Source organism: Schistosoma mansoni, chromosome 1, assembly GCF_000237925.1.
Source record: "Schistosoma mansoni strain Puerto Rico chromosome 1, complete genome".
Lineage (NCBI taxonomy): Eukaryota > Metazoa > Platyhelminthes > Trematoda > Strigeidida > Schistosomatidae > Schistosoma > Schistosoma mansoni.
In genome coordinates, this window is record NC_031495.1 from 36,914,300 (window position 1) to 36,934,779 (window position 20,480).

Here is a 20,480-nt window from a genome sequence, read left to right on the forward strand (position 1 = left end):
TTTGTACAAAGAGAAATTAATATTATGAGCACAAATATATTCATTTGTGAATATTTGTGTAATTACTCAGTAAATTTAAGATGATGGAAAATAAGGACCAGTCAAATCTTTTATTATAATCCTAGTGATAAATTATCAGAGATTGGTTAGTTATTCCAGAAGAATACAATCAACTGTCGCATTTTCAAAGAGAACATTTATTCGCAGAGATTATTTCTCTACTTTTATTATTCTTCGTATTAAAAAAATCAGTTCACTTTAATCACTTTCATTTTGCTATTCTTGAACAATATCATTAGGGTTCAACTGGAAGAGAAGGACCTGTTGGATTTCCTGGGCCACGTGGAGAACCAGGTGAACGTGGACCAGCAGGACAACCTGGTAGTCTCGGGAACACTGGACCACCGGGTCCTATAGGCGATCCAGGACCTGAAGGACAACAAGGTCCAGTTGGACCAACAGTGAGTTACTTAATCTGTTTAATCCATATGCTAATACTCAACTTGTTAGTATTTTGTAGTGTTTAAGACTCAATCGATGTAAAGTTCACTATTTTCAGTTCATAACATGCATTAATTCAGCTTTTATACTTTGTCTATTGCAATAGGATAATAATAATATTGGATTTATAATTGTAGAGCCTGATTAAGAGGTTATTAAAAACGGTCGTACGCTCTAATACTAACCATCCTTAATTATACATTTGTTTTTGATAGTTTGAGGATGGCTCCTAGATTAATTCAAAAAATACGTAAGTAATATACAGATCTTGAGATATAACCTTTCAGATTTTAAAGGGGATGAACAGATTTTTCCATATTTTAACTGGTGTATGTGGCGTAACTGAATGCTTCCAAACAATTAAAGTATTTATAATAGACATTTTGATGTCACCATAATTTCATGAGAATAAGTATCGTTAGAAAAATAATTTGTAAGCAGACTTAAAAAAAATTAAGAGTAACGAGTGTTTTCAAGATTATTCCAAATTTATTCCATTCGTTATCATGTAAACTTACTGCACACGATAAGGCGAAATTTAGTAAGCAGAAATGGATAGTGGCTAGCAGTGGAATCCAGGACGCGCGTTTCGTCCTATTTGGGACTCGTCAGCTGGATTTACCTGCATCTCAGAGTTGATGTTCACTCTGTGACTCGAACCCAGCACCCTCGCTTCAAACGCCATCGCGTTATCCACTCGGCCACTGAGTCCTGATAGCCACTTGCTTGTGCGATGGGATGGAGTTTAAATTCACTTAGTATTGTCTGTTTGGATCTTTTAGTTTATTAAAAACACGAAGTTCAGCGAAGGGATCTCTCTTCTACCAGTTCACCTGCTCTTGTAGAGCAAGGTACATCGGCCGCAGCCAGCACTCGCTTTCAAATCGGATACTGGAACACGTCTACAAGGGCGAGGGGAAAACATTTAGGAGTTCTATACTTGAACACCTAATCGACTGTAATTATTCTACGGATCCACAGTTTGATTTTAAGGTTGTTTATTTGATTCGTTCAAAGCTACCTAGATTTCTTCCTATTCAACTCCTAAAAATAGCGAAGCTCTTACCATCCATGAGCTTAAACCAGAACTATGCGTACAAAAGAAGTACATCCCATCATTACCTTGTCCTTAACAATAATAGTAATTATTATTATTATTATTATTACTGCATTCTTCTTATGTCTTATATTCTCATTATCTTATTCATAAATGCTCATCATATCACCTTATTTATTTTTACACCTCTATGATCTTTGATTATTGTAACAAAAACATTTTAATCATCGTATTACATTCACTAAATTTATTGTTATTATTCGTATTACGTAATCTAGCATTGCAATCTTTCTATTACGTCATCTTGGTTATTTGTGTTCACAGTTTCTCACGGAATTAGTACTTTAACAAAACATTTTCATATATATATACGATTGTACAACTTGATAATAAGTTCGTTGAAAATAGATCCCTTTGCTGAACTTCGTGTTTTTAATAAAACATGTATTCTTTAATGTAGGTATCAATGATAAGGTTGGACTTAATATTTTCAAATAAATTGAGAATTGTATAGAAAAATAATAATAAAAAAATTGTTGTTATATCCCAATGAGTAAAAAATTGTATTTCTGACGTTTCGTAACTTATTGTAAGCCACTTCTTCGAAGTCAATAAATAACAGAATTAAACTAACTCAAGTCTAAATAGTAAAAAGGAAACAATGCAGAATATTTTTAGTACAATCAAAATCATAATAAGTTTGAATATTTCAAGTTATTCTTGGTAATGATGAATTGGTATGTCACTGTATTGATTCATATGTCTTTAATTTTTGACTTACTCTATCTGCTTTGACATCAAAATGAACGACATTTTTAGAAACTTAAGAGTAATCTCTCCAAGATAAATATGTATTTCGGTTCATTTATGTTCTCTGATCTATATGATTTGATCATGAATATTTCACTATTTTTAGAAAACATCAGCGCATCAAATAGATAAAAATCACCACATATTTCAATTTATGTACCTTCTAATGTGTGTGAAATTCAGTTGCAAGTTCTTAATATATCTAAGTGAACAGATGTTTATCGTTTAATCATTATTTATTTCATATCCATATTTTTCTTTCACTTTAAAAAAATAACAATGTAGGGTCCAACTGGAGATCCTGGAAAGGATGGTATGCCAGGTCGTGATGGTCAACCTGGTCCTAAAGGTGTAAGAGGTTCGCCGGGAGTACTTGGTAATCAAGGAGTTCGAGGATTCCCAGGATTTGATGGTATGCCAGGTCGACCTGGACCAGCTGGTGTGAAAGGTGAACTAGGACCTGATGGAGAAGTGGGACCTATTGGAGATAAAGGCTACCAAGGCGATTCTGGTATTATCGGCCCAATCGGACCAACAGGTGCGTTTAGAAAATATCAGTTTATGATTCTTAGATTGATAGAATGAAAATTATTGCAGTATGACGAAATTAATTGTGGTATACATGCTTACTATATGCTAAATAATATTTCATCCATGTCAAATAAATGAAACTAGATGGCTTTTACTAAGTATTCATCTCAACCTTCAAGTATCCTCATAAGCTATTTCAATTATAAATTAAATTTTCAAGCAATAAAAAGTTTTTCAAGTTATTATACTCGGTCGCCGAAATTCTGCCGCGAAACTGTGTTCCTTTTAATAAAAACAAAATGCTACTGAGTAAACATTGCTGGTTAAGTTTAAAGACTCAGCTAAATAAATTTTGCGGTGTAGTTCAGTTCGTACTATTCTTTTATAGAACAAATTTTCTGTACTTTAATTTAAAATGATATATTATTGTCATGACTGCCAAGTAAAAATTCGGACTAAATTAACTCTGGATAAAACACTTTGATAATTTTATACTTGACACATAAAAGTCTCTGTAAATATGATTAATTTTCAACCGGTTCCCCTAGCTCAGCACTTATATTAATGAAAGTATTCGACTATATCTTAATCGTAGCTTGAAGTAAGAACAGATTTAGAGATATTTCATGGAACTGAGAATGGAAAGTTCCCTATAACCGCATATATTATCTAACTAAAAGCTGCTTTTATACTTCTTTAAGCCATTGTAAAAAGTACACCATAACATGACAATCTAATCCGGACATAAATTTGTCAGGCTGAAGTATTAGGCTACTAATCAGTAGTGTACTAAAGAATGTATATTTTTAAATATCCGCAAGAGTGTGACTGTTACTTGGAATCTTTTAAATCAACCGTAGACAGGGGATCTCTTTTATTCACTTTTCTACATGGGACTGGAGCACAGCTACACTTTCTACTGAAGACAGCTTAGCAAGTGGGTGAAACCATGAAATAAACTAATAACTTTCTAGATTAATTTTTATAAACTTCCAGGTCCGATGGGAGCAAGAGGGCCACCAGGTCCAGCTGGAGTCAAAGGTTTAACCGGTGAAGATGGTCCTTTAGGATTGATAGGATCTCCTGGACCAAGAGGACCGCCTGGTCGATTAGGTCCTATTGGACCATTAGGGCCCCCTGGTTTTGATGGTGAAAAGGGTGATAAGGGTGCATCAGGACCACCAGGACCAAAAGGAGATAAAGGAGGAGTGGTAAGTGTTTTTATATTAGTTCTATTTTAATTAAATATTGAATTTTTTCAGTATTTGTTGATAAATAGTTAGAATACTTGATTATTACTTCAAAACGTCTTGTGCATGAAATATTGTTTGGTTTGTACTTGGGTTTTTATGAAATTCACTCAACCTTAGTGTTTTGTCTTTTTATGAAATAAATCTTGTTTAACCGAATAACTTATCAGAATTGCATAATTACTTTACTTCATTTCATTACAAGGGTATACGTGGACCTTTTGGACCAGTTGGGAGCCCTGGATTACCTGGAATACAAGTAAGTAATCATTCTGTAAATATAATTTTTTTCAACAGAGCTTGGTAATTCAATTTCGCCTTTTAATATTTACCAATTTTGTACAAAACAAAAACGGGAACAATCACTTAAGGTAACTGCGAGAACTGTATAGCTTTTATAGGTATTATCAAATAGGTTAATAGGATTCAACTGGCGACAGTGTAGAAATCTGAAGACTAACCTACTTTGAGATAAACTGGACACTGTAATGAAAATTCCCAATTCATCCAGAACAATCTGATCATACATTTACCTTTTAAGAAAATTGATGTAAAAGGGGATAAAATTAAAATTAAACAACCAATAGTTATAACAGGGGCAAATATATGAAAGATAAAGTATAAAAAAGAATGAATGATAACCTCCATCAAGATTTCTGAGACAAAAATTGGATTACAGATTACCATAGCCGGTTAAGGATGGGGATGAGCCATATTTTACATATGAAGACGGGTTGGGTTTCTTTATTCTCAGGAAAAAACAGCTAAAGATCTATCCTAGACAGTTTCTTCTTTATATTTGAGATCTGTTTTAAGGTCAGTGTTATAACTAACTTCAACCATGATATTGAGCATATAGGAAGATAAATGTCTACAGTGTGTGCTTATTATGAATTACAACTCTAAATAAACCCACAGTTGTTTCTTCAAACATCCCGTCACTTTCAACTACATAGCTTCCAAAAGACACTACATAACTCTTCCCTATGTGCCACTTCACACACATGTGATCTGTAATGGTATGAGACGTAACCAAGTCCAAGTGGAACCGTAGGACTTTTTCGTACAGGAATGGAAAGCTTGATTTCCTAGTGCATCTTTCTACATGTGTTTTCACTGTACAGTTTAAAAGAATAAACTATGAGACTAGGGTATTCATGGTAACGCGATGCAACGAAAGGAATTGTAAAATATAAGTAAGGGATTTGACATCAGTAGTATCCACAATGCAAACCTTTTGGGATTTCTTAACAAGGCATCCTACAATATATATATATATATATATATAACTTATTAGAATGATTTTTCTTGATTTTAGATTATTGGTTTGACCAGTAGAGAAGTTACATAGCTTTCAAATGCTACTCTGATAAAAGTTTGTATTGACCTGCCCTTACTGTTTAATCAAAAAACTTCATTAGGCTGATTCGGTTTTCGAATCTTTACTTATGAAATTTCTGAATACTAATTAACGAAGGAACTCTTGAAACCTCACTATTTATCCATAATATATTCATTTTATTTTATTCAGGGGCCACCAGGACTCCCTGGACAAGCTGGTGAGGAAGGACCTGAGGGATTGGTTGGTCCAGAAGGATCTAGAGGATTGCCAGGAGCACCAGGTGCACCTGGAATGGTAGGTGTCACAGGTCTACCAGGAATAGCAGGAGAAAAAGGAGACCAAGGATCACAAGGTCCTATAGGTCGACGCGGTTTACCCGGAACAGTTGGAGTCCCTGGCCCGGCTGGCCAACCTGGAAGTGTTGGCGTACCTGGTCCTGTCGGGCAACAGGGCGAAAGAGGGACTCAGGGAGAAGATGGACCACCAGGACCTCGAGGTGTTGAAGGAAGTCCTGGAGTACAGGGACCACTAGGACCAAAAGGTCAAGAAGGTCCTCGCGGTCCACAAGGAGTACCTGGTGATATAGGGACCCCAGGACCTGATGGACCAAAAGGAGAGTTGGTGAGTCGTTTTGTTGATTTCAAAGTGTGATTAAACAGCTCAATAAATACATTAGTAACATTCTATATTAAACAGTTACTAAGACAGATGACCTTTAAAAACTGAAGTTGGAATGTCAGTAGTGTAGAAAAATTCTGTTGGAAGTAACAAAATACCCTTATAACAGTTAATTTATTAATCTATGTTCTCTTGTTATGGTATATAAGGAGTTTACAAAGATTGAATACAGATGGATTTCACTGGACGATAAGAAATTCTAATGATTCAATGTGAAGTTTTACGTACAACTGATTAGACTATATCATAATCTTGAAGCTTAAAAAACCATTAAAGTTTTTATTTAAAAAATAAAATTGCAGTAGAACCATCATCTGATAATGATTCGGATTAATGAGCTGCCTCATTTTCTTTTATAAAATGACATAAGAATGCTCTTTGTATGACCTTTTACTATCCACGCATTATTTTCTCATAGATTGCAATAGATTTCTAAAACAAAATTATGCTAATTAAAAACAGTAGTATGAATTGATATCAACTAGAACCTTAACTCTCGTTTAGAGAAATATTTATACAAAAATGTATATAGAATATTTCATATTGTCAGTTCATTGTCTTTTTTTACAGGTATAAAATAGGTACTTTCGATCCTATTAGGCATTAACCTTAAAATCAAATAGTATAATAGCAAAAATTCTCTGTAATGAATACTTACTTACTTACGCCTGTTACTCCCAATGGAACATAGGCCGCCGACCAGAATTCTCCAACCCACTCCGTCCTGTCTATAATGATTAACCATAACTAAATTTCTAGTCTCAGTTCTATTCCGGCTTAAAATTATTTGTACCTACCAATAAGAAAGTGAGTTGATTTAAACCAGGATATCAATAAGTGATTAATTGACTTACTAAGAATTGTTTATAATTTTAAAACTAACTTAAGCTATTTACCCCTCTTCGAGGAGCATAGGCCACCCACCAGCATTCTCCAACTAACTCTGTCACGAGCAATCCTTTACAGCTGCCATTCATACTTTTCATGTCTGATTCCAATTCCCGACGTGGTGTATTCTTTTTCCTTCCACTTTTCCTTTTTGATTCAGGATTCCAAGTTAGAGCTTGCCTCGCAATGCAGTTTGCTAATATCCGCAATGTATGTCCTATCCAGTTCCATCGTCTTTTCCTAGTTTCCTCTTCAGTTGGAAGTTGGTTTGTTCTTTCCCACAATAGGCTGTTACTGAAATATTCCAAGAACTGAATTATAAATGCATCCAATTTACCTGAGATATTTTTTTACAATAGTTTTAATGCAGTTATGATAAGTAAAGATAGAATAAACTGTAGGTTGTCATAATACCTTACATATCAGAGATTATTTCTCATGGTTCTCAAAGACCAATAATATATGTCTCTATGATTCCATCATCTGAAATTATTTGAATACTGAACGTATGTTCCAAGCCCTATAATCTGACACTATTGATTTTTATGGAAATTTTACTTTCTATACTAGGAGAGAAATTCGACATTTTATTCCACCCTATTATTTCTTTTGCTTGTATTCAAGATTCTGTGGAATAAAAAGATAAATTTATCTGAATGGAACATTTTATTTCATTTTAAATGCTCAGGGTCCTTTAGGAATACCTGGACCTCAAGGACCAACAGGACCTCCTGGACCAAAAGGTGTTCAAGGATCAGTTGGAGAGGATGGGCCTCCCGGACCACAAGGTCCTCTTGGAAAACAAGGTTTGAGAGGTCTACCTGGACCTCTAGGACCACCCGGACCTCCTGGTATGACCGGTCCCCAAGGACGTACTGGACCTCAGGGTCCCAAAGGTATGAAAGGCGAAACAGGTGAACAAGGAGTACCTGGTGAACCAGGACGCACTGGGCCTGTAGGATCCCCTGGACCCCCGGGATCTTTGGGCAGTCCTGGCCAGCAAGGTGTACCAGTAAGTCGTATTTCATTTTACTCATTATATCCATTATGTATTGATTATTTCTGTACGGAAAGCATAGAGAAGATGCGTGATGGTTGATAACTACTTATGATATTAAAATTTTAAGAAATAACCTTTCAATGAAAATTTTATGAAAGCTGTCTAGTTATCTAAGAATCATCGCCTAAAATTCGTGGATTCAAATAACTTTTGTAATTAGTGCTGACCAAAAGAAGTAATTCTAACTGATATTGTGAGTAGAACTCCTCGCTTTTGTTTTTTCTAGTTCTAGTCCTAAATCGTAATATATTCTGAGATATCCAGCAAGCCCTTATATCCGAGGTCACTTAGCTTTTCCGTTTCTGAGTATATAGTGTTTACTCAGTGTTTGCTCTATTAACAAATTTCGTTAAGTTATTTTACACGATATTAGTTACTTACCTAATAACAGAATGATAAGTGGAGATGGATAGTGGCTAGCAGTAGAATTCACGACGCACGTTTAGTTCCAGCTGGGACTCGTCAGCTGGATGTACCTTCATCCCAGAGTTAATGTTCACTCCTGGACTTTAACCCTGTACCGTTTACTGACGAGTCCCAAATAAAACGAAACGCGCATCCCGCATTCCACTGTTAGTTACCATCCATATTTGCTTATAATTACAGCACTCTATTTACAAATAGATATAATCTTAACCTAAAGAGAAATAAGATAGTTAAGAAATACTTGAGCGATCACCAAAATTAAACTATAAAACAAAGATATTACTTTAAATAAATGTCACCATTATTCGGTCACCAAAGGAAATAAAACAGTTATACTCTTCAAACTCATTCTTTAATACTCTTTACCTTTGTTCGAATGATACATTTTTTGTTTACATTTACTTGTAAGGCATGAATTCCATGTTTGGATATTTTTAGTTTGATACTAACACATCTGTTAAGTGATATTTCAATTTTATGTGATTTTGTAAATCTCCAGCTGATTATGAAATATTTATTTTACAAGCCAATCAACTGAGAAATATGAAGTTCGACCAGCTTGGAATATCTAGTTGTTTTTATATAAACATCAATCGTTTATTGAAAATATTCAGTCATCCGAATTTGGTTTACTTGGGAAAAAAATACACAAATTATATCTATGGACAATCACAATGACAAATATAAAAGTTATCTACAGAAAAATAAATGTATATATTTATTTAAACACATAAATATTAGTACAAGGAAGCACCAGATATATATGCGCCTCACAAATCTCATTTGATTTGTGCGAGGGATGTGATACTGTCCAGGTGCCCAAACTGAAGCAGATGGTTTTCTTAGTGGGCCACACCCGGAGCCTATGACCTAAAGATCTGATCCAAAAGGCGGTGGAGCATCGTAAGGAGATGCAGTTCCATGGTAGCCGGTGACCAATAATTGGTTCATACGCTATTTGTTCCTTTAGGATACTGGAGCCCATGTTCACCATTGGTTTGAAATCAGGGTTTTCCAACTTCCCTAGATGGACTCTCCACATCCACCTACCCGGTTAAAGCTGCTGACATTCACTTTTCGTCCTCTCAATTTCGTAAACAACAGTCATGCCACGAGAAGGCAATGAGTAGAATTTCCCTGGCAGATGCTATATAATCGTGGCCATGTGAGAGCATTTGGAGAGGGAGAGCGTACTCTCTCCACTCTCGGCCGTACCAGGGCATTTTGGGGCTAATAAATGACATTAATAATGTCGATAATTTTAAATGATACGGAAAATTACAATGATAAGAAGAGATTAAACTGATATGCATACCTTGTAAAGTATAGAAAATCGCAACTGACTGTTACATGAAAACAAAAACGAAAAAGCCTTTACAAATAAAAATATGAACAGTAAGATTATTAATTGTAAAGTACACGAATCTAAACCATGTCAAAATGAAAAAGAAAATATCCAATGAAGATGAATGAAAGTAACTGATAAAATGATGAATGTTTTGAAGAGCACGTAAAATCTAAAGAGAATCTCTACTGGGTTCGACTGTCAACTTACGTTCAAGAATGTTGACTGTATTCATAAAGTTAATATGTGTATAAGCTATTCGATTTATAAATTAACAGTATAAGCATGGTCATTTTATTAGGCATAACGAAACAATGTTTTTTAAGACTGAGTAAAGTGTATCTTGTTTTATTTATAGTGCAAAGGATGTGATTCTATATTCTTTGATTTCTTTTCCTGAAACTTACTTATAGGGGGTAATGGGTAAACAAGGAAAGACAGGAGAACGAGGATCAGAAGGACTGCAGGTAAATCAATACATATATTTTTTGTTTTCAAAGGTCAGCTTATTACTTTAAATAAACAGAATAACATTTTAACCCTTTTTGGTTTATTCATTATTTAAGTCCCTGATGTGCATTAGTGTAATATTTATTCTTTAAAACCTGGATATACATTAATGTTTCCAGATGTATTGTTCAACATTATCTCTAAAACCTTTTAACAGGATCTAGTTTAGGTTCATTTGAATTAACTAGGAGATATTTTGTCCGCATATAAACTATATGTGACTTTGAACTTTTCACACATAAACCGTAACTGTTATCGTTCATTTATGTACTAAATTATTTTCAGGGCAAGCAAGGTGACCCTGGTATACCAGGTGACCGTGGTCCGAAAGGTAGCAAAGGAACTTATGGTCCAGTCGGTCCTTTGGGGCCTCCTGGACCAAAGGGTGAACAAGGTGTTCCTGGACTTGAGGGCGCACGAGGTGTGGTCGGCCTTAAAGGAGAAAGGGGTCCTGTCGGACCTGCTGGAGACCCAGGGCAACCAGGTCCATCTGGACCAATCGGTCCTGAAGGTCCAGCTGGACATCCTGGTCCACCAGGTTAGTGGATGAATTCGAATTTTTAAATAGAAGTTTTAAATCCTCGAGTTTTATATCTTATATATTATCGTTTGTTATTTTCCACACTGCACTATACAAAAACACCTGATAATTTTATTTAGTACCGCAAAAGATAAATAATTGTAAGAAGTTTTATCATGAAAAGCGGGGCTCGTTAATCATCTGGGATGAAGCATGAGTTATAAACAAACATGAAAAGTCCAGTAAATATTTCACATAAAGCAGCTTTACTTCTTCATATCAACTAATGCTAAACAACTCATTCAATATTCGTGAAGAAATACTTTTGTTATTTCGAGTACAATCATGCTATGAATAACGTATAAAAAGTTAAACACTTTTTAGTATCTTGATTCGAGATCTGAAATGAAACATAAGTTATTAACTATTTCCTTAAATCGTGATTTGCAGTCATAAACAACGAATTTTAATACACGTTACCTGTAGATTAAAAAGTACTTACATCAAGAATTATGGTTTCAACATAAACTGAGGTTACTATGAACATTTAAGAGAATTAATTGTTTCAAGTTATAAAGGCAATTGTATTTCTATATCGTTTATGCAGACATTACGTCATTACTAAATATATTGAGCTTCCTTGAAAATGGAACTGAATTTTACTTTTTGTTATTAGTGATTTCGATTTAAATACATTTTTCCTTTATAGGATTACCTGGTGTTCCAGGTCAAAAGGGTTCATCTGGTCCAGCAGGACCACCCGGACCTCCGGGTCCAATCAAGGTCTTAGATATGAGTGAAGGTTATTATAGGTTTGAGGATACACCCAGAGTTAGACGTAGTATTTCAGATGCTTTATACCATAATCAATATTATTCAAAACAGGATCCAGGTAAGTTATATTATAAAGTGAATAATCGGTTGAATTTTTTTTACCTTAGTCTCTCTTCTAAGCGTTTCTGTGCAAAATTCCAGGTGGTTCTATATAATTTTTCACTTCACAATTGTTGGTAGACTACATATTGAAAGATCCAAACGTTTATAAGATGCTAACTTTAAGACACCTTTCATCGTCTACAGGAATGACCCTCTCATTTTCGTAGTAGAGAAAACTCTAAGATTGACTAAAATAGGCATTACTAAGATTCATAAACCCTTACTTTGAAAAAAATGGGGGTCATTCACTAAGACATAATTTCTGTCTTAAAATGTCTCAAATAAACAAATTACGAATCAATAAAAATTAATCGAATGATTCTTTGTTTTTCAAGTATAACAAACTATTGTGACTTAAAATCTGAGGTCATAAGCTCTACATTACTAAAACACTGAATCATAAACTATACTTGAGCTCATTTTTATAGATTTCATACCGTTGAATTAGTTTTATTACATGTACGAAAGTTATTAAGTTTTAAAACAAAATTTTAAAATAATCATGTTATCAAATTTCTGTTTTCTGACCTATGAATTTGACTAAGTCAGTAATGAACCAGATATCTATCAGTAACTTTGAATAATTTTAGCACTATATCACAAGTAAAGTCAGGAATAGTTAACTAATGGACATAGGTCAATTTACTGAACAATATCTTTATTGTCAAACTTGAAGGTTATGTATTCAACAATGTGTGAAGTAACAGATACTCACTAATGGCTGTAAAATAAGATTCATTCTGATAAAAAAAAGTCAAACCGTAATTATTTTGTGAAGTCGTCTTACATGCTGCATAATCGTATATTTATCGTTAACGTTCAACTCTATTTCACAACTATAAACTCTCTTGAAAAAAGTTATGTTCAAATAGATCATTAGTCAACTAGTTTGTTATTGTCAAACCATTTTGAAATAGATCGGTTTTAAGCAAGATAAGATCTTAAGTATTTAGTCACAAAGGGAATAATTAGGACAGAAAAAAAGTGAAACGATGATAAGTTTTAATTTTTGATAAAATTCAGAGTATACTGGACTAAGCGATTCTTTTTGGATATTATAGTTCTCTGAAAATTTTAGTTTAAAAGTTCGAATATAACCTTATTCACATTGATTTTACTATTAATAATAAAAAAATTCTGCACAACTAATAGATGAAAGTATTACACCGAATACAATACCATCAGTTGGTGCAGTACTACGTCGTATATATGCAAGAATTGAAAGTTTAGAAGCGTCTATGAATAGCTTTGAACGTCCAATGGGTACACAACAAAATCCAGCTAGACATTGTCGTGATATATTTGAAGCTGCTGAATTTCCAGAAACTTCTAAATCTGGTACGTACTGGATTGATCCAAACCTTGGTTCACCAACTGATGCATTCACAGTTGAATGCAGATTTCAGAATAAAGGGAATGTTGCTGAAACATGCATTAAACCAAGTGAAGATACAAAAACAGTAAGTATGAATATAATTTATAATTTTATTTGTCATCCATGAACAAACTATCAATAGTTACGAAACGTTTCTTTCAGACAGTCAAGTTATTAATACTTTTAAGATGACAATAGCACTAATAATCTTATAGAATGTATATGAATTTAATTTGATCTTATATAATATTAAACTGTAATAGGTGTCTAGCATCCTATTATAAATTTATTGTAATGAGGAAATTAAAATCATCAAAGTTAGAAAGAATTATCAGAAGGGGGTTTTGTGGAGATTTTAGTAATTTTAAATAGTTGAAATCATGAGTCAATTGAATCTAGACCTCCATGGTAAACCTGGAAGCAATGGACGGCCGTTTCTTCCTATTGTGGGACCCCTCAGCACTGCGCACCCACGACCCCGCCTCACAAGATTCGAACCCAGGACCTATCAGTCTCGCGCACGAGCACTTAACCGATAGACCACTGAGCCGGAATCCAATGGTGTTGTCTAATTTCAACCAATCCACGAAAATTAGCAACCATTCATCAATGTCTTCAGTGAGTTGATATCTCCCAACAGACCTGGTTGAACTCCACTGGTCACTGCTTCTCACTAGAACTCCAGGAAATACCTCATGGAGCCAGTCGTCTAGTGCTTCCAGGTTTTCCATGGTGACTCATGATCTCAACTATATAAAAAAGAATTAATGAATTCTTATTGACGTAGATACAGTAAGAAAACTTAACAATAACAAGTAATGATTAACATGAACTCCTTCCTTCCAGTTCAAGTTTGTCTAGATTAAAATTAAATAATCTCATAGAGTAACCAGTGTTTATAAAGATAAAAAATATGTATTCACCACTTATTTCTTATCGGAAAAACCAATAACCAAAGACAAATTTAAAGTCATTCATCTAGTTGTATCACATAGTATGTTTATTCGACAGGAGCTAATTTATTATAATCAATCAGCGATTAATTGTGATGCCTCAGATTTAAATCTTATTCAGTCTATATAAATATAGCTATCTGGAAATTACTACTAATTCTTACATCGAAAGTTTTTGTCAAAAGCAGACAAATAAATGAATCTCTTACTATCCACTGAGCTACATTATATTTGGTTTATAATTTTAGGTCGATTATTTCAACGTTAACCATGAGCTTTTGTGTAATAATAATGTTTGACAACCAAAATAAGACTCGATAAACTGTTAACTAGACACTGATGTAAACCAACAGTATAACATAATTCGGTTTGCTAGTAATCTTCTTTTAAATTTTTTTACTTGAATAGAAACATCTAGTCACTTGTTTATACATTTAGTTTTCCTCTACAAAACTAATTATGTTTTTCTTTCTATTATTCCAATAAACACAATTATTCGTTTGTCAGATAATCACTAAGCTTCTTTTCTGTGATAAACCTTTTTTAGATCGATGTAATACATAAAATTTCGTCCACTATAGAACACAGATTCCCTTAAGATTGTAGCTACACCCTGTTTACAAGAGCCAAGTAGCATGTAACCTAGGTCCGGGGTTTCTTGTTGACTACCTTTAATCACCTGACATCTCAACATAGTGTACATAATTTTGAGTCATTTAAGAACAGTGGCCACATTGCACCTTGATCAACAGAATTCTTTTGGCACTAAAACGACTAGACAAACACGACATTGGACACTTATCAGTTATCGATCTATCGTAAACCTATAAGGTTTACTTTTTACTAATTCCGATAGATTCCGTTAATTTCATCATGCAACATTTAGCGTTACAGATTTATATTGAATCTGTAAATCTCGGCGATTTAAACTCCTGCTAATGTGGGATTGTAAAATAAATAATAGGTAAATAAATGTTCAACTGTAATTGTAGGTTATCGGATAAACTGCGAACATCAAAACTAGAGTTGTAGTGAACGAGAACTCAGGTGAGGAAAATCAATTTATTATTTAATGCACAATCATATAGTGGTTTAGTAAAATGTGAAAATCATACATCGAATACATCATTTGCACATCCTCTTTCAGTTGTCATTTACATCCTTCATAATTCTTCCAATTCTATTTTTATTCCAATTTCTTTCTCTTCTCTTCAGTTCAATGTTCTTTTGACAAGCGATCCACTTCTGATTGGTGTTACCTACTACTTACATCTGTCAACATAAGTAGCATACACCACAGGTTCATTTAATCAGGTCACTGATTTCCGTCATTCAATAAATTACTTTCCTTATGTCTATACTACTTTTCTTAATTAGAAAGAACTCACAAGTTATAACGAAGATTATTTCTTATATTTAACTAACATTTTCAATATACCAACATTTGTTTCTGAATTTTACTTTTCTTTGCAAATTATGATATCATTATTGAATTAGGTCAAAAGAATCACCTCTTTTGGTTGTTCTGACAACAAACGAATGAATATTATGCTTATTAAAAAAAACTAGGGTTTTAATCAATTGACTGCTTATTATGTAACTGAATTATGAAAACTCTTAATCTGCGTATAATCGAAGTGTAATTAGTGTGTAATTTGACAATGTTCATATTGATTCACTTTTGTTCCTTTTTAAATTCTAGATGACAAACCTAAATCAATTCAGTTGGAGTTTATTACTGTGTATTTAATAAACTAATCACTTAAGTTATAATTTGTTTTACTTACTGAAGATAATACAACTTCTTCAAATGATTAATTACTATCTAATTAAGATCAGTCTGTAATACAAAATATACAAGTTTCTACCTTATAAATTTCTTTCCTATTTAAGTTCCTTCTAATTTCAATCATTTGTAAACTAGTTTCTTTCCTGAATAAAGAGTCATTTGTAATCGGACACGTAGAATAAAAACAACTAAAAACTAGTATGTTCTATTAAGGCTGAATTAATATATAGTTTATTGTGAAAAAGGACTAAATGACATTAGAATGGTTTGTTTCGTAAACACATGGAAGAATGGCAAACAAAAAATCGAAATATAATTACCACGTGTTGATTATTCAGACTATCGAAAAATATGTGGGTTTCTAAATAATAAGTTAAGAACGAAATTTCAAGATTCTCAGGTTCGAAAAAACAAGGTTTACCCATACTCTTTGATTTTAAATGATTGTTCAGCTGTTTTCAACTTAATCATAAGTCTTTATCTATAATAATCTAGATGATTTGTCACGCTATCCAAAGGAAATTGTAAATCCTCAAGCTGTTATAATATATAAGGCTTTGTGTATAATAAACATTTATTGTCCAGTTTTTTTCTCAATGATCTGAATGGTTTAGTAACGGAGTACTTACTACGATAATAAATCACTAATGAAAACTCCAAGTATATGATTTTATCTATCTTGACTGTAAAAGCTTTTTTGTACTCCGGCTAATTTCTGAAAACTGATCTCTTTATGAGATAAAATAGTTCGTTTAGACTGAAATCCAGAAAACTTTATCTTGATGTTTACGACTAATGGCCAGTTACTTCAAACGTTTTTTTATTGATTAATTTTCTTGATAATGCTTCATTGGGAATTACTAATTGATTATACACAAAATAATCTTTTGAATCCTGTGACGTTTACAAGATCGATGTTTAGATGTACAACTATTCGATTAAAAATGTATGGGTTAGTTTTATCCATTCTCGTAAACATTCTTTATTTTTGTTTGGTTTACAAAGCCCAGAGTGGATACTTACTTTACAAGTGACAATAACTGGTGTGGTTCTCAGAAATACACCAGAACATTAAATATTTTTTTAATGGTTTTGACTCAAATGCTTTTTATAATATTCTCAGAAACGGTTAACCAAAACTCTATTATGACCTGTGATTTTAGCCTTTTTCATTACTTCCCGACAAACAAATTAGTCTACTGTTACAATCAACGAAACTGTTAATAAGTTTATAACCCTTGTTGTTTATCCATATTTCAGCAACCTCTTACAAATTTTGTTAAAACAAATAACTCAAAAGACTGGTGGATTTCACAATTAAAACAACAGAAACAAAATGGAACAATGCATAAAACTCAAGTAATGTTTCATTTCCATTGGTTTCTTCAATATTTTGGCTTGGTAAAATTTATTTTTGCTCATTTTCGTCAGCTAGTCATTTGCACCTATAGATTTTCAATATAAACCTAGTGGTTTATTCTATAATAAGTGCAATAGGAATAAACAAAAGTGACTAAACTGTCACATAAAGTCTTGGTTATTAGTATTTATTAAATGATAAAACTGTTATGGAAGCATTCAGGTAGAAATGAAACGGTAGCCCTTTGGTTTTCCCCTTGGTAAAAAAACAAGCCAATCGTATTATGATGGAATAAATCAAGACAGATCAACGAGCAGAATTCTTTTTACATATATGTTATTTTTAAGCTATCAATTAGTATTTCTTGTTGATTATTAGGCCCCACCCAATAAACGAGTACAAGTCTTCTCCACCATCTCACAAGTACAAAACCAACGGCTAGACGCCCATTTTAGAGAGAGCACAAGTTTAAAGTACTTGATCTAAAAATCTTTTAAAGATATAGTAATAAGTCGTTCAAATGTGGCTGGCGGTATTGTTCTATCGGATCATCTGGACAGTATCAAGAAATTATTTCCCATGCTATCAGATGCAGATAAGTCTTTTAAAGGTAAAACTCAAAAAGATGGCACTGAACAGGTTGAACAAAAGTTTTAAAAAAGATAAAAGACCATTGAGTTATTGACTGATATATCTTTGGACAGCTAAGGCCATCCCGATCCGTTATCCTACGACTGTATGATCTCCCTAAAGTACACAAAAAAGATGTCCCTCTACTTCCTATATTGTTTACGTATAACTCACTACACAACGCTATCGCTAAATGGTTAACTGAAATTCTATAGCCAATCAGAAATCAGCTGAGTAGATTTATTTATTATATATCTGGATTTATCATAATAGAAAACAAAATGTTATTATCAGATGTTACTTCTCACTCTACAAATGTTCTGCCTTTGGAAAGAATACGCTTTATACGTGACTAGGCTGAAAACAACAAACTCTATGTTGTTGTTCTAAAACATCTGAAGGAACTACTTATTCGATGCATTTTTAACGTTCAGTCCACATTTTACAATGAGTTTTATGAACAAACCAATGGAGTAGCTATTCGATTACCCCTTGGCCAACTACTAGCGAAATGTTTTATGGCCAATACGGAAAATATTACGCATTAACTAATGGTCAACAGTTTCCATCTATAGAAAATATTTTGGTTATGCCTTCATCAAAGACAGGATGGAAAAGTTTAAGAGTTGTTACCGATCACTCAAGTTTACGGCGAAATCAGAGCTGAACTCGAAGTTTCATTTCTGGAATGTTCTGTGAAATAGAAGAAAGAATGGGTTGTTACAACAGTCGATATACATACAGCCCACCTTCAAAGACCAGCATAAGAAATCCCATAGTCGGGTAGCGTTGAGTAAAAAGACATGATCCATTATCCAACCTCAAGAAACAGACTAATAAGCACAGACAACATGATAGGTGATGAGTTAAATTAGTTCCGACTAATATTTATAGAGAAAAGTTTCGAACCCAGGTTCATTGACAAAGACTTAAGACCAAAAGCTCGGGTTGGAAGAACAGTCCCGGATAAAGTTTTCTTCCTGAACATTTAATTCAAAAAGATATGGCAAAAGAGGTATTGAGGAACAGACTGTCAAGATATTTTGAAATAACCCTTTAATAAGCACAGATCCGAACTGTCTTCTCCTGTAAGTACTTCATTAGAGTAAGCGCCAACGACAAACTCCCACTTCGGGTCACCTCATTGTTCATTTATCAGTCTACTCGCTTTTATGAAGCAGGTTATATTAATCGCATAAAGCGCGCTCTTGACAAACGAACATCCGAGTACTACCCTGAATGGCTGTCTAATGAGAATTGCAAGTTCATTAACAACTCAGTCCTTAACACACCATAAACTCTGATCACATGCCACCAGTGGGATCAGTGTCCGAAATCGCCTACAAAGTCAAAAAAAACTGATTCAAATAAGGTTCGGATTAGATATTTGTGCGGCGCTGAAAATATAACAATTTATTAATCCAAACCTGGCCTCTGTGTTTAGAAAAGTCACATTCTATAATTTATTCTACCCCGATTTTGGTACCCCTTCTAATTTTTCAGAACGTTAGTGCCAACCACTATCTTACTATTCACCCTCTTCTTTTTTTGTAAAGCCTCTTTTGTAAACCTCTTTTATGAATGATTGTTTTTTATTACTTCAAGGATTATTAAATAACTTGAGCGTAGTGATTGAAACTCTTGATAATTTCTATTCACCTTGTTAAATGACGAAACATCTTTTTATTTAATAGACTACTATATTTCACACTTAGAAACCTTTGACTATCCATAATAGTTTTGCCTGATGATACAATACCCCGATTTTATTATAGACAACCACATGTAAATTAACTGCAATACAGCTGTGCAGCTTAAGATGACATTGCTGAAAAGAACATTTTCACTAAATTGTCTATACTAACCTATAATACTTGAAAATAAAGACTTTAGTTTTCAATTCATAGATATAATTTTTCAAGTGTGTATTACTGCATTCTTTAGACAAAAATGCGACAATGGATTTCCGTACTCTCTAACCAAAGACATTGAAAACTGACAACAGAAAACTTCACGGAGAAGAATAAGAATATTATATAGAGGCTAAATCCTTTTAAAAAAAATAATTTTTTTTAATGAAACGCAAGCAAAATTGATTTTTTTTAGTTTGATCTAGTAAGTGAATAAAGAATTATTCGAAGGGGGTTTCGTGGAGATTTTAGTAATTTTATATAGTTGAGATCATGAATCAATTGAAGCTAGACCACCATGGAAAACCTGGAAGCACTGGACGGTCGTTTCGTCCTATTATGGGAATCCTCATTGTTGAGCATCATACGATCCCCCCTATTGAAATTCCTTCAACATACCCTTCAGTTAAGCTGTCAACCTATAAGTAGTATTATTACAAATAGTGTTCTCTTCTTGAGTTATTAACGTACACATCATGCATTTAATAAGATGTCGTAAATGCCTTTCTGATTTGCTAAATAGATGGAGGTGAATTTTATTTGATCGGGGAGAATCTATATCCTCACAAACAACTACTGAAATATTAATGAACCCGTCCCCAGCTCCTA

At 33.5% G+C, this 20,480-nt stretch overlaps 1 protein-coding gene across 1 annotated transcript in view; it reads left to right on the forward strand.

Moving 5' to 3' along the window:
- Smp_196840 (hypothetical protein) overlaps window positions 1–20,480 on the forward strand; it is a gene marked incomplete at its 5' end in the record, with an annotated part of 40,148 nt that overhangs the window by 16,340 nt on the left and 3,328 nt on the right. Inside the window, 11 exons of the mRNA XM_018794283.1 lie at window positions 300–461; window positions 2,654–2,906; window positions 3,896–4,110; window positions 4,355–4,408; window positions 5,681–6,112; window positions 7,746–8,069; window positions 10,302–10,355; window positions 10,684–10,936; window positions 11,628–11,810; window positions 13,007–13,314; window positions 17,232–17,330. Of these exons, the coding sequence (XP_018648711.1) occupies window positions 300–461; window positions 2,654–2,906; window positions 3,896–4,110; window positions 4,355–4,408; window positions 5,681–6,112; window positions 7,746–8,069; window positions 10,302–10,355; window positions 10,684–10,936; window positions 11,628–11,810; window positions 13,007–13,314; window positions 17,232–17,330 (2,337 nt within the window). The remainder of the gene's footprint in view (window positions 1–299; window positions 462–2,653; window positions 2,907–3,895; window positions 4,111–4,354; window positions 4,409–5,680; window positions 6,113–7,745; window positions 8,070–10,301; window positions 10,356–10,683; window positions 10,937–11,627; window positions 11,811–13,006; window positions 13,315–17,231; window positions 17,331–20,480) is intronic.